The following is a 15,364-nucleotide window of genomic DNA, read 5'->3' on the forward strand; positions in this document are numbered from 1 at the left end:
TCATCTTCTTCAATGGACCAATTTGTTTTCGAAAGCCTAGATTTACGTTGGGTTTTAGATGGTTGGGAATGAGAAGGCTCAAACTGAGAAGGTTGGGATTGAGATGGTTAGAATTGAGATGATTGGGGATTGAGATGGTTGGAACTGAGAAGGTTGTAATTGGTAATGGGGTTGGAATTGGGGATGTGGTATGGGTTGATATTGAGAAGGTTGGAATGGGAAATAAGAGTATTGGGGTTGAGATGGATTTTCGGATTGAAAAAAAATTGAAGAATCCAAATTCTAATTGGATTACGGTGGTAATTCGGAGTTATGAGATTGGTTGAGATGGGGGCGATAGAATAGAGGTTGAGGATTTATAGAGTTGAAAGAGAGAATTATTGAAGATGATAATTATTGAAGATGAAATTAGTTTTTATAGGCTAAAAATATAGCCGTTTTATTACCGTTTGAATGTAATTGACCATTTGGAAGTAATTGAGCCGTTGAAGCTGCCTTTTGTTTTTTTTTTTCCTTTCTATTAGATTCTTTAAACAAAGAAAAAAAATTATGAAGTATTCTCCAAAACGCTACTTTGTCTGTGGAGAATGGTATAGATAGTGATTGTAGGGCCCACAAAAAAAACATTCTATTTCTTTCAGCATACCGCCCCTTTTTCTCTCTACACTGACACATTATCACTCTACAATTACTGTGCCCCGGATGCTTTTAGGAGTATAAGGTATTTTGATGTCGCTATAAATTTCAATAATTGTTTCAATCTATTCTTAGTATGACAGAGAATTACTTGATTGCTTCACTCCAGGTCATAATACATGTATGCACAAACACAAGTAAGGGTAGTACTCCTCTGTTCACATCCCTTCCCATTCTCATTTGAAGGAATATTTGAAGTCCGTATAAACACCTTAGGAATTGGTTTAATGAGTAAGTCAGTTAGTCCTCATGCCTAAGGTTGCATCAAGTCTACAATTTGACTCTAAGTCACAAGGAACGGGAGCGGCAATCTCTAAATCATATAGAATAGGAATGAGAATTAGAGTGTGTGGAGTGTGAGAGCGAGAGCGCATTTGGAGCATAAGAGCGATAGTGCATTCGGAGCATGAGAGCGACACTTGTTGAAAAGAATTATGTGACTTCGACTCTTCTTAATTAGTGCAAATCATTTCTTGGGGGAGGGTTACATAAGTATTAACTTAAAAGAAGAAAAAAAAAAAATGTAAAAACCTATCCTGATCCCAATGGTTGAACAAATTAAAGAGGGTTATTGTTACAGGGGCAAAGGCTTCATGCTGGGTGCAAGGAAGATTCATGTTTATTGATAGGCGGAAGCACTTGACTGAATTGGTTTGAAGAAAAGGGCGTACAGGTCTCACATAATGGCATGTGGCCATTCCCTGCATAAATTGGTCAGGAGCTAAAGCCGTTCCCACCTATTAGCATGAAGCCTCAGGGTGAATATTGTGTAGGCTGCCGCACGGGCTGTAGGACGGTCAGCGACAGTTATGTCTTTGTAGAGCCTACTACAAAATAATCATCTAATTAAAGTGTAGATATAGATATAGATATAGATAGATGCAAACGCAACCGCTAATGAATGACACTTAAGGTAGCAAAGAAAGACAAAGAAGGACATGAATGTTTGAAGTTGAGTGACGGCCCCAAGCCCATCCGAAAATGGCAATGGAGTGGAGTCCAAAAACTGTACAAACTTACATCAGCTTTGAAACCGTTTCTACTTGTTTCAAAAGCTTTTTAAACTTTAAAGTAGTGTCATCAAAGCTTTATTTGCTAGCTTCTGCAACTATGTAATACCCCTAATTTTAAAAGGATAGTCTCGGTATTTATTTATTTATTTTTATTATATTTTTTTTATTTGTTTAATTGATTATTTGACTAATTGTTTATGTGTTTAATTGAATTAAGTGTTACTTGATTAATTGGCTACTTATCTATGTGTTATTTGTATTTTGTCTAGGTGTTATTTGTATTATTTGTTTAATTAGATTGTGTGCTTAAATGATGTATTTGATTAATGTTAATTAATTGTAAATTAAATGTTTTCATTTCTTTTATTATTTTATTTTATTTTTCTTTTATGGTTATGGTTAGTGGTAATTGGCCAACCAATTGGATCCCATGGACTGCTTGGATAGGAGGTTGGATAGGTATGGATAATTATCCATGGATAGTTGTATATGTATATATATAGATATATATGTATATACATATATATAAAAAGGAAAGTAATTTATTAATATTATAGTAACTTTAGTATTAATAAATAATCTGATGTATATATTTTATATATTTATATAATAAGGATATACATATATTTTATACGTAACATGTTTTAAGTTACCTTTTTAATATTATGGTAACTTTAGTATAAATAAATAATCTGATGTATATATTTTATTTATTTAATGAGAATACAGATAGATTATATACTTAACATGTTTTAAGTTACCTTTTAATATTATGGTAACTTTAGTATTACTAAATAATCTAATGTATATATTTTATTTAATTAATAAGGATATACATAGATTATATACTTAACATATTTTAAGTTACCTTTTTAATATTTTCATTTTTTTTTTTTTTTTATTAAGTTGACTTGGATTGGGAAAAGGAATAGGGTTATTATTTAGCCTATAAATACACAACTATATGTTGAAAAAGGAGTGAAAATATATCACGTAATATATTCTAGAGAGAGAGTTAGAGAGAGAATGAGAAAGAGGGAGGAAGGAGGAGAAAACCCTTTAGAGAGAAGATCAAGGAAGAAGAAGTTTAACTTTCAATCCGAAAGTTTAAGGCAAGTTCTTCTTCTATCTCTTTCCCTTTGATTCGTGTTTCTGTACATGCCTAGGAAATTCCAGGATTTACTAAACACATAAAATTAAATAATTATGCATGTTTAATTGGATTAAAGTATAGGTTTTTGTGAAATTGGGTCATATCTGTTCTTGTGTTATAAATTAAAAAAATGCATGATTTTGATTTGATTTCTGGTGTGAATTTTTATATGTTTGAATTATGTATTTTTCATATATGTGGAATGATGGAACGTAGAAACATGCCTAGGATTCCTGAACATTAAATAGGGACTAGGTTTTGGTTTAAATAAATTTAAATACACTCAATCATAACGATGCTTGCTATTTAAATGTTTACACAAACGAATGGATTTAATCTTTTAAAATGCTTTAGCAATTGAGAATAAATGTGTAGGATGAATTGGATATGGAGAATGCTTATTTGACGATATAATAAAATATCATCATGTATAAGATTCAGTTTGTGTAGGACATATGATATATGAGTTTAAATAAATAATAAGTCATTCATATTCTGTGATAACTTGATATCATATTATCATAGTTATTTCTGGAATGTTTGATGTATTTCTTTAATTATTACATCAATTGTTGGATTGTGTGGTTTAATGCACCGGTATGGGACGGTGGCATTCTAGGGACGGATTAACTTATCAGTTAAGTCCTACCTATTTTATATAAGGGAATGGATTAACTAAAATGTTAAGTCCTACTTATATTCAAGTCAGGTCAGCTGAACAAGTTGAATGACTTATAGAGGATTAATTTATTATATAAGGGAATGGATTAACTAAAATATTAAGTCCTACTTATATTCAAGTCAGGTCAGCTGAACAACTTGAATGACTTATGGAGGATTAATTTATACTGGATAGGATGGTCACTAGATTTTATATATATAAGTATGGTGCCATGATATGAGCTTGAGTCTCAGGATCAGTGGTTAGGGTGCGTATATCGCCAGGGATGTGTAGCTAGATATAGTGTAGTTGTGTACCCTGGTAGGTCTAGGTACTCATGCCCACTATATGTGCGTTTTGCATGTTGCCTACTATTCAGGTTGAGACAACCCTATAGTCTAGTGAGGTTCCTTTAGTGTGTGTATATATATATACGGACTACTAGTTACTGTTGGATTGACTAGGATGTATACGTGTATCGGATCTCTGCTTGGACTGTAGTAGAGTAGAATTTGTTTGTGGGCCTGACCCACCATTGTTTTTCATGTGTTCGTCACGAGTAGAGGTTGTTCGTGCTGAGCGGGGATCAATCTACTTCATTCTTCCGATGCTACATAGGAGTTCCTTTATGATTCAGTTTCCTGTTTTAGAATACTGTCATTTGTTTAGTTTGGATTTTCTAGGGGTCCACACAGTATGGATTCCCGAGTTGTATTTTGGAGGATCAGTTTTATCAGAAGAGTTTATTAATTAATGGAAATATATTATGAGATTTATTATTAGATTATCATTTTAGTTTCTTGTCAGCATTTTATTTATTCTTCTTTATTCTTTTGTACTCTGTGTTCGTTTATTATCAATTTGTTTTGATATCCTCGGGTATTCGGGCGTGGGCCTGGCCAACCCGCATTCGGAAATTCGGGGGTATCACAAACTACCCCGAATAATACTCTGGACTCATCTTAATTCTCTCTTTTTATTTAGTTGTAAATGCGCCCCCCCCGCGCGCGCGCGCGGGGGGGGGGGGGGGGGGGGGATAAAAATATCACATAATGCATGTAATTCTCGAAGATAGCCCATACACACCAAAACAATTAAATTGGAAAAGAAAGACTGATGATAGACTGAATTAGCAAATGTCGATGTTACTTTTAAATAAAAAACAGAAAAGAAAAAAGAAAGAAGAGAGAAGACGATAACACAGACACACTGTGGATCAATTGGGCATGGGACCTACCTAATATGCACTGCTGCTTTAGAAATGGAGCATTACTCATAACAAATGTGTATATAAACAATCACACAGTATGGCTATAGCCCCATCTCATCACATCACAAAACAAATCATCGGGGTTGGATGTAACTATTCAAGTTGATGTAACACACGTGTGGGTTTATAGATATATATATCTATAAACCAGGTGGAATCATTTATGGGGGACCATTGTTTATCAACTGGGGGCGTGTGGTGTACCACAGATGTACGGTAGGCATGAACCGATGTGCAATTGTGCATACACCTTAAATGTATATAAAGTAAAATAAAATCAATACTTAATTGCACCAAAACCATCTATTGGGTAAAGTGCGTTTTAGTGTGCAATTAGATAGATATGGAAGGAGAAGGTATGATGGGACCCGCCCCTCAACGAAAATGACGACATAACACAAAAAGCACCTATTCTTTCTCTCTTTGTCCAACCCAAAACCGTCAGTCTCATTTTCTATCACAATACTTGCTCTCTCTATAAATAATACCTGAAACCATATTTGAATTCTCATCCAGTACTCCATCTCCTCATCCTTTTGCTTTCTCTCATCTCCAAATCGATATATATATCCATCAATGACCACGACTACAGAGGCTTTGAACGAGCCCTCGACGGCTCCTGTAGCTATACAGCGGTCACCGTGGCACTCGCCGGTGCCGTACCTCTTCGGTGGTCTGGCGGCAATGTTGGGTCTCATTGCCTTCGCTCTCTTGATCCTGGCATGCTCCTACTGGAAGCTTTCGGGGTCTGTGGAGGAGGAAGAGGGAGACATTGAGGCTGCCGGAGGCCATGATGCCAATTCCAATTCCAATTCGGAAGAGAAAGAGCCTGCGCCAGTGTTTGTGGAGAAGCTTGTGATAATGGCAGGACAAGAGAAGCCGACCTACTTGGCCACACCCATTTCAAGCAGAGCTTCTTCTTTTGGAAGTAACACTAGTTGTTGTAGCACCAGTAGCAGTAGCAGAAGCGAGAAATCAGTAGAGGAAGGATACGAAAAGCTTCAAAACAGGAACACTGTAACCCATGAGGCCTCGGATCAGCACCCACCTTAATTGATTTCTTTCATTCTTCTTGACATTCAGCTCCTATGTCTTACAGGCTCCTTTTAATTCTTTATGGCTTAGATCGATATATTGTCTCCGGCTTCTCTGTTTCTTAGATTCCGGTGGGCTTTGTTGCCTTTAGATTATTACAGTATCAAATATTGTTTTCCTTTTTCTTTTTTCCTTTTTATATTTATTATTAATTTATAGATGACGGAAATGTAAGTATTTTTGCTGTGGAGACTGAAATGGAAGATTGGTCGAGATGTTTTTTTTTTTTTTTTTTTTTTTTTTTTTTTTTTTTTTTTTTTTTAATTCACAAATTTGAAATCATCTATATATACTTGATACTTGACACGATATATTAATTCCTACAAATTGAAGTCCGGTTCAATTCAAATGGCTGAGCATTTTTGGTAAATACAGAGGTGCTCCCTCAAGGATGTGGTGTGAAAAGTACACGTGTAAGTCATCCCAATAGGTTATTAATTCTCTCTACGCGGTGAGCAGAAACAGTGTTTGTGTGTGTACGTTGTGTGGACATTGTATACGACTAATCCTCATGATGATGATGATGATGATGATGATGATGCCTATATTATATTATATATATACCCTGTAATTGTACGCATGAGACTGGAGTGTTTGCTAGCTATCCAAGGTCCACACCCAAAATGGCGCATTTAAGAATAAATTCCAAATTACCATGGAATGGATGATGGATAATGGAGGCGTATATATATGTTAGCTCGACTTGTTACTCGTTAATAGTATTTTAAGAATCACTCTCAATTTAGCTACTATTTGAAAATCGTAGTATATATAAAAAAAGTTGTTAAATTGGGTTTTGAGGAAATGAAACAGTTTTATGACTTCGTTATGAATATCAGAATTAACAAATTCGAAATTAAGAATTACAACAAAATACATTTGGAGTGCAGATCGAACCGGAATGGACAGACAATACTTGCTCTTGCTGCTAGTTTTTGAGAAATACTCAGTAGGAATAATATAATATATATCAAGAAAATGGACTAATTGACTTACAAAAAGCTGGAAGGGAAATAAAGTTGCAATACATTTCCATCTTATCCATAGAAAAAACATAAAAAGCTCCAGACAACTGCAAAAGGAATATATATATATATATATGTAAGCCTGAGAAAAAAAGATGTGGGGATGCGGAAGCCGGAGATCGGTGGTATTGTACTGTGCAGTACAATCTTTTGATTTTCAAAAAGTACGTAAAACACTGAAATTAATAGGTTTAACCGGAACCAATCCAACTGTGAGGCTACAAAACAAAATGGTGTTCGCGTGATTATAACACATTTGTTTGACTTTTGCCAAGCTCCAATTAAGAAGATGGTGAAAATAAAATGAGTAGCTTAGGTAGATCACAAAATCTATGGGCACCTTGGCATGTCTTTCAAATTAACAGAATTATGTGTGGGGTGGGTCGTCTTTTATGTAGCAACTAAATGGAAGTTTGCTTACACATGAACAGCTCCCAGCATGCCGATCGAGGAAGTGGTATTAGAACAACTTCCATTAAGGTCACCATCAAACATATATTCCCACAACCCTAATTAATTTGAGACCTACATTAATCCAACTTCTCCTAGGGCTTGCTTACCTTTTAACTTAAAAAAAAAAAAAACACTTCTCCTAGGGCTGGCTGGACTACCCCAAATTAATCACCCATTAAGAATACTGCTCACGGACCTTGTTTAAACCCTAAATTTCACAAGCTGAAAATTGATCCTTCTTGTCTGCCTTGTGGACTTGACATCAAATCATAACATTCCAATTATAATGACAGAGGAGCATATATATATATATGTATGTTACTGGGAGTTGCAATTATTCTTCCAAAAACATGCTTTGAAAATTACATCTCAGTGTATATCTGGCTTAAATTATATGTAGCATCATATAAATGTCGCGTACTACTTGGCTCCATTATTCTTTGCATAAAAACGTCCACATTTCAATGTAGTTGATAGAAAGGTGAAATGAAAAGCAGAAGGTGGTCAGAAAATGCTTGATGTGGAAATTTTCTTAAAGTTAACATATCTGAAATCAATTAAGGATTTTAATTCATTTCAGTAAGGTTTATTAAGTCATCATTGACTCACATTGAGACAACTTAGTCATTTGCTATTACTCTGCAAGTGTACGTTGTGGGTAAGAACAAATAAAAAAAAAAAAAAAAATTAAATGGGCAAATCTCATTTGATACATTTGCTATTACTCTGCAAGTGTACGTTGTGGGTAAGAACAAATAAAAAAAATAAAAAAAATAAATGGGCAAATCTCATTTGATATATAATCAAAGCCTTGATCTCTCAACTTCTGATGTGATGCACTTAACATTCTACCATACAAATCAAAGCTAGATTGCATACTTTTCTCAATACATTTGAATAATCTTCATAGAAGCTAGCCTGGTTCTTTTATTAATCAATTTAAGCCTTGACCTATAAACTAAGCTTGGGCTTTGGCAAATTTAACATTGAAGACCATCTGCATAAGCTAGCCCATTTCTCAACCTGGCCTATGGTTGACTCGAATGAATCTGTCCCATGGGCCACTTTGGGATAACCATATGAGATCACTTTTGATCAATGTTTACTTCCATGAAGTAAAATAATCGACTTGCTGTGTTAATTTGAAGAGTAGAGACCTCTACTTACTGTTAATTCGAAGAGTAGACCCAAATGTATCCAAGTATCTCTACCCACCTACCTTCACTTTATGGGTAAAAAGAAAAAAAAAAAAACATACTTATTGTTTACGTTTTAAACAAATAAAATCCCTATTCTTTATTTTAAAGATTTAAGTTCTTTAAATTTGAAAAATGTGACAAAGAAGGGCTTAAAAAATGACCTTTAAAAAGTTATTTGAGTGGCATATGGTTATTTTAAGTTATAAAATTTCTAAAATACCTTTTTACTCTCCCAAAATGCCCCTTATATTTTGGACAAAATAACACCCTTATCCTTTATATTGATGGTTAGGTATTTTAGTCATTTTACATTTACTTAGTTTTTCACATTTTTTTTATTCAATTACATGAGGGCACTTTAGTCTTTTAATTGCTTCACTGACAACCTGCCCTTTTTTGCACCAAAAGTAAAAATTAGGGACTTGTAAGAACTTATACAGGGATATATATTCTATAGAGTAAAGTACAAAACTTATACAGGGATATATATATTCTATAGAGTAAAGTACAAAAAACCCCCCCTAAACTATTGGGGAATGAGCAATTAAGTTAGTTAACCCCTGAACTACTAAAGTTGCAACTAATCCCCTAATTATACATTTTTGTTGTAAATGACCCCTTCCGCCACTTTTCCGAACGAATCTTACCCGGTTGGATCTTATCGTTAAAGTCATCATGTGATGGTCACATCACATACATTATAATTTTAATGACTATAATGCCTTCATGGCCATGAAAAGAAACTAATGCCCCTTATTTTCACTATTAAATCTACACTTCTTTGAAACACCCAAACACACCCTTATACTGTTGATCTTTCTCGCTGGAACATAGCTCTCATCTCCTCTCCCCCTTCCTCTGTGTGTGTGTGTGTATATATATGTGTGTGTGTGTGTGTGTGTGTGTGTGTGGCCTGAAAGGAAAAAAAAAAAAATTCACACAGAGGATGCATACACGCATGATCGACTCAATCTTTTACTTCCTCCTCTGCACCAAATACGCAGATCCACCATAAAACCACAAAATTGATCACAAATCAACCAAGCCACATAAATTGCCATTACATAATCAGATAAACCTCCCATATTAAAATTTAACAATTAATAAAGCTAATCCTCCTTCAAAGTTACGTTAGTTCACCTATGCGTAGAGTCTAGAGAGATAAATTAGGGTTTTATATGGTACAAAGATTGTATCGATGGGAGAGAGATAGTTGCGGCGTTGGCGATCTCTTCTTTCACTCTTTTTCTCTAAAAAAGGTATCGTACCACAGTGTAACCGACCTCTTCTCTTTTAACATACTGTCACGCGCGACAGGCACGTTGGTTACACCACCAGTTACCTGAATCGTAAATCAAAGTAGAGGGCGAACTTGGTTAAGGAGTGGAATGTTAGCCAGTGAAGTGTCCGGTCAACGGCGACGGCGGCGATTGTCCTAAAAACCACGGCGGCGATCTGTGACCTTCCACTTCCAATTCCAGTAACAACAAAGAGAAGTGGACCAGACGACGGCAACGATGAGCAAACTATCCGGTGAGGATTAGCTATGCCACACCCGTCCTCTCCACCGCCGGCCGTCATCATCCGAAGCCAAGCTCATAGCCGTTCAGTCCCGCCGGTTGCAATCAAACCCAATCACGGACCATCACCGGAATCGCGACTTCTTTAGTCGCTGATTCGATGCCGTCTTGAACTAGCCATCTCCACCGGCAGAGCACACCTCTGTCCGTGTTCCGAGCACCGTTGCAAGCTTACCGCCAAGCTTCGCCTCATCCGCAGACCTCCCCGTTCTGAGCTCGCCGCCGCCTCATTCATAGCCGACACCATCAAAGCCGAGCTAGCCGCCGCGAGTTCACCATCACAATCCACTGCTCACCGCCCCAAGCTCTCCACGACCGAGCCAACAGCCAATAAAACCCATTGCAAAATTCCGGTGAACCTTGACTTATTGACCTCTATGAAAGTTCCGAACAAAAACTTCCCATTGAAGACAGAATTGGGTTATGTGGATGGTCGGAGGAGAGAGAAAATGGAGAAGAAAGAGAGAGAGTAGGGAAATAGGAGAACAAATTTTTTTTTTTTTTTTTTATTGGTTTATGAAATAATCAATGGCCACTCTCAAAATGACGTTAGTTTTAAAAAAGGGTAAATTTGTCTTTTAATATTTCTAACCAAGTCACCTACAGGCTGTGAAGCATCGACACGTGGGAATGGACGGTCGTATCGGCATCGGACACGTGTCCGAAGCCCCGACACGTGTCCGACACTTTGTAGAGGCGTCCTATTTTTTTTTAAATTTTTTTCATGCCGACACGGCGAAGGACACGCCGGTGACACGTGCATAGGACACGGCGTTCAAATTTTTTGTAATAAAAAAAGAAGAAAAGAAAAGAAAAGAGAGAGAGAGATGAAGAGATATATACATATATATGATTGTGTGTATGCATAGAAAAATAGATTGAGGGAGGGAGAGAGATGGAGGAGATGAGAAGGTCTGTTTCAAGAGAAGAGAGAACTTGCATTTTCAGACTTTTGGCCAATGAAAAGCTTCGAAAATAGTTTGCGATTTGGAATTGATCTAATTGCGTCTTCGTCGCCTTCAGATCTAATAGCATCTGCCGTCTTGTGAGGCCGCCGGCTGAGCCTTCTGATCTAACAGCGTCTTCGTCGCCTCATTCTAATTTCCGGATGATTCCTATTTGGAAGCAATTACTCTAGGGTTTTCTCTAGTAGCTGTCTTGTTGGGCTGGGCCTTGCTCCTAACACTTGTATTGTTGCTAACCTGTTGGTCGTTGTCCAAACTTCTTGGGCTGGAGCCGCTGGACCTTTGATCATGGCAAGGCCATTGTAATTTTTTGTAACTTCTTTATTTATACAACATTCAACTTTCAAAAAATAAAATAAAATAAAATTATAAGAAAAAGAGAAGTGATACCTCTTTTTTTTTTTTGTTTATATTTTAAAGATATTTGGGCCTATATTTTTCAAGAGAATAATGGGCTTAAAAGTTTATGTTTATTAAAAATAAATTAAAAATTGAGTATATATATATATATATATATAATTTTATTGCCGTATTCTTGCCGTGTCTGTGTCTTGTTTTTTTGAAATTTGCCGTATCGCCGTATCCGTGTCGTATCGTACCCGTGTCCTGTATCCGTGTCCGTACTTCAAAGCCTACCAGAATGTAACAAAACAATAGTTTAGGGGTTTTTTCTGCAATAAAATCATAGTTCAGTGGTTTTTTTACAGTTCGGGAGGTTAGTTGCAAAACCCCAATAATTCAGGGTTTTTTTTTTTTTGCATTTTACCCTATTTTATATGCATACTATAGGGATGTTTATTGCTGACGACCCTAAAAAGAATGAAATTAGTCTAACAAGTTGGATTATTTGAGGGATCTATATATAGACTCATTCATGCAAAATTCAAGCCTTTTAAATTAACACACTCACACATTCATTTTACCCCCAAAGTGGATGATGAGGGTTTGAATCTTCAAAGGAGCAAAGTGGGTATGTGTGAGTTTCTTGCCAATTACAAAAAATAAAAAATAAATAAAAAATAAAAAATAAACTTGCCCCCACGAGGTCTTCAACTTTTGTATTTTATTTTTGAAAAGTGATATAAAGTACCACTAAATTACAATCCTTGGTAATTGGCTTACAAAAATGTGGAGTCATAAGTATTTGGTGATAAATTATAAAGTATTTTTTTAATTAAAGTGATAGTCTTTAATTTTTTTTTTGGTAACAATAATGTTTAAAACATTTTTAAAGCTAACTTTATAATAATGTTATTAAAGTGTTCTTATATTTGTTAATAATATGACTTACAAAAGAAGGGATAAAATTGCTCTTACAAAAAAAAATAAAAAAAGCAATAAAATTGTACAAAGAAATACAGTTAGAAAAAATGTACTCCTCAAAATGTAGTTTTAAAGATTAGACATTTTAGATTCAATTAAAAGCTTGTGCTAAAATCTGTATTATTTAAACCCACTGCTATATAAAAAATATTCAAGAAACACTCTTGATTTTTATAAAGTGCATATAAATTTATGTATTTGAAAATTTGGAGTAAGTTGCCCCCTGGTGAATAGTTTTGACCAAGTTTTTTATAAAAATTTCAAAATACTCTTAAGGGAATTTTAGGTAATTTTTTTCTATAATAAATAAAAAATTTAAAATTTAAAAATAATAAATAAAAACTAATTTATTGGGGATTTATAAAATTACAAAAATTACACTCATACTCCTTGAAGTTTTAACTATTGACAGGTATATATAAGTTGATTGATTTTTTCACAATGACACCCCATCAGGTTTGATAAAATTAACAAAGACACCCCTTATTATTTTATTTGTTTATTTTTATTTTGTTTTAAGGGCATTTTAGGTATTGCAGTCTTCAGATTGAAAAATTGTCCTTATTTGAAAAATTGTCCTTATTTGCTCAATTTGAAAAATGTATAGTTTTTTATTTTTTTAATTTATTTTTCATTTTTTTTTATTTTTATCAAACACATTTAAAAGTAAAGTTTAAAAAAACAATACATTTAAGTGGCTGAATAAAATCTTAAACACCAAAATTTTTGTGATCCAGTGGTATTTTTTTTACCTTTCAAAAAAGATGGTTGGTGTTTGAGTTTTCAAACGAGCAAAGTGAATGTGTAAAAATTGTGTGTGATGGTAAATTTCAATAAAATTCATCATTTTTTTACTAGCCGCAATTTTTCTTTTTGCCTCAAAGCAACTTATCATGTAATTTATGGGGTGCTAATCGGATGAACCAAGAGGATGACAAGTTGAGGGTAGTATCAGAATTTTATTCAATCATGGAGTGGCCCGCAATTGGTGAGTTATCCTTGTCCTCCTCCGTCCACTTGGCGCGATAACTAACGTCAACTTCTTAAATCTCTGAATTGGAAACTAGTAGTAGTAGTAGTAATTCAATATCATGATGGTTGTTAAACAAGTTTTCCATTTGTCAGGAGCGACATATATATAGCTCACAATTTGGAATTAGTCCTTGTTTGATTATAGTAGGAATTAATTAAATGCGATATTATTATTATTATTATTATTATGGAATAGTTAACTAATGCTCTTTATTTCCTCATTTTTCTATAGAGAGGAAGGTGGCACTCACTATCTATCTATCTATCTATTTTCCCGCTCAATTTTGGAATCTGGTTAAACAATTGATGGCTGAATGATATTTACCTAAACAACAAAATAGAATTACGTACCTCAATTTAGCCGTTGTTATACCCACTGCAGAATGTTTTTTTTTTTTCAATATGTCCATCATCTTCTCATCTTTTTTGTTTTTGGCACGAAATCAATAATAGTTTGATTTCTCCATAAACCAATTGAAAATTATAAATTGATTCAATCTCACAATTTGGTTATGAAGAAGTCCTTGCATCCCAATGATCCCATTAAATATTTTAGTGGGAGAATCGATTGAACCCGAGAGATCAATTCAAATACCAAAAATCCAATTATTTAATGGTACCTTTAAATGAAAGACAATCAATACCTACAGCGTGATAGCCTAAATTGTGAATTGTGACAGTTTGAGATTATTTTACAATTGACATTTTGATTGTTGTTACCCCTCTTTTGAACTGATGCCAAATTTTGGGTTGAGCCCATTCACCTTCTCCAAAGATAAATAACAATTAAGCTAAAACAAGTGCCATGAAAAGGGAATGCCAAATTGAAGTAATAGAGATAATTGAACCCGGCCACTCACTCGGAATTTTATTGTGGAACAGAGTATTTGGACTATGCAAAAACCCACTCGCAAATTTTAATTGTACAACAATTGGTCGGTTAGATATGATGTAACTTTTTATATCTTCTAATTATATATTTTTAACATGTCAAAAAAAAAAAAATTATTCCAAAGAAATTAGTTGGTTCTATCAGTAAAACTTAGATATAACCCGTTGCAGGGGATAAAAAATAAAGAGTAAATTAATTACACCGACTTCTCCTTCTAAAATTTAGACAAATTACACACGAGTTGGCTGTTGAACGTTTATTACTTTGAGCTTCCCTATTGTTTTATTTTCAGCTCATTTGTTGACCAAATTTTATAAAATGACAATCTTGACTTTCCCTTCTATGAAATACAGTATAATAGATTATTATAATATAAAGGCATTATCGACTTTTCACACTCAAAATTACTTCTGGCTCTTAACGAACAAGTTTATGAATGGTTAACCCCACTTGTAATTTGCCCAATTTTTTTTTTTTTTAAAATAGTACAGTTTACCCAAAAATAAATGAAAAATGATATTGTGTCCAGATTTCTATCTACTTATACATATATATGTACATTGTTATAGATGGACATGGTGCATATATGTGGTGATGGAGTTATTGGTATGGAACGGCGGACTGTAATGAGTAAATGACAAAGTATGAGGAGTCATCCAATGAAAAGTTACTGTTACGGTTGTGATGGATGATGACGGACCATCCCAAGACTAGTGGTATTTAAAAATTGGGCACTCATTTCACATAGTGCAGCTATATATGGTGGAGTTCACAAATGTGTTTTGACCTCCTTCTAGATATATAGCTAATTCTTAATTAGTATTTCACTTTAGTCACTAAAAACCCTTATTAATTATGTTATGCAACTTAATTGTGCCTGCCGGCCAAGGTCGGCTGCAGCAAAATGAAATAGTGATCGATCAGAATGACATACTACATTACATAAATAATTATAATTCACATTTAAATTGAAGAGGAACCTCATTTGGCACTCACTGGCCGGAAAC

General features: G+C 34.5%; 1 protein-coding gene across 1 annotated transcript; it reads left to right on the forward strand.

Annotated features, from left to right (window-relative positions):
* Positions 1-5,232: 5,232 nt before the first annotated feature.
* On the forward strand, positions 5,233-6,129 carry LOC132280105 (protein GLUTAMINE DUMPER 5). Its single transcript, XM_059782231.1, has one exon. It carries the CDS (start codon positions 5,370-5,372, stop codon positions 5,844-5,846), a length of 477 nt encoding a protein of 158 aa, XP_059638214.1. The 5' UTR covers positions 5,233-5,369; the 3' UTR covers positions 5,847-6,129.
* The last annotated feature ends 9,235 nt before the right edge of the window (positions 6,130-15,364 follow it).

This window comes from Cornus florida, unplaced genomic scaffold (assembly GCF_030987335.1).
Source record: "Cornus florida cultivar Cherokee Brave unplaced genomic scaffold, ASM3098733v1 CherokeeBrave_3.0.0_Hap2_Chr10, whole genome shotgun sequence".
Classification (NCBI taxonomy): domain Eukaryota; kingdom Viridiplantae; phylum Streptophyta; class Magnoliopsida; order Cornales; family Cornaceae; genus Cornus; species Cornus florida.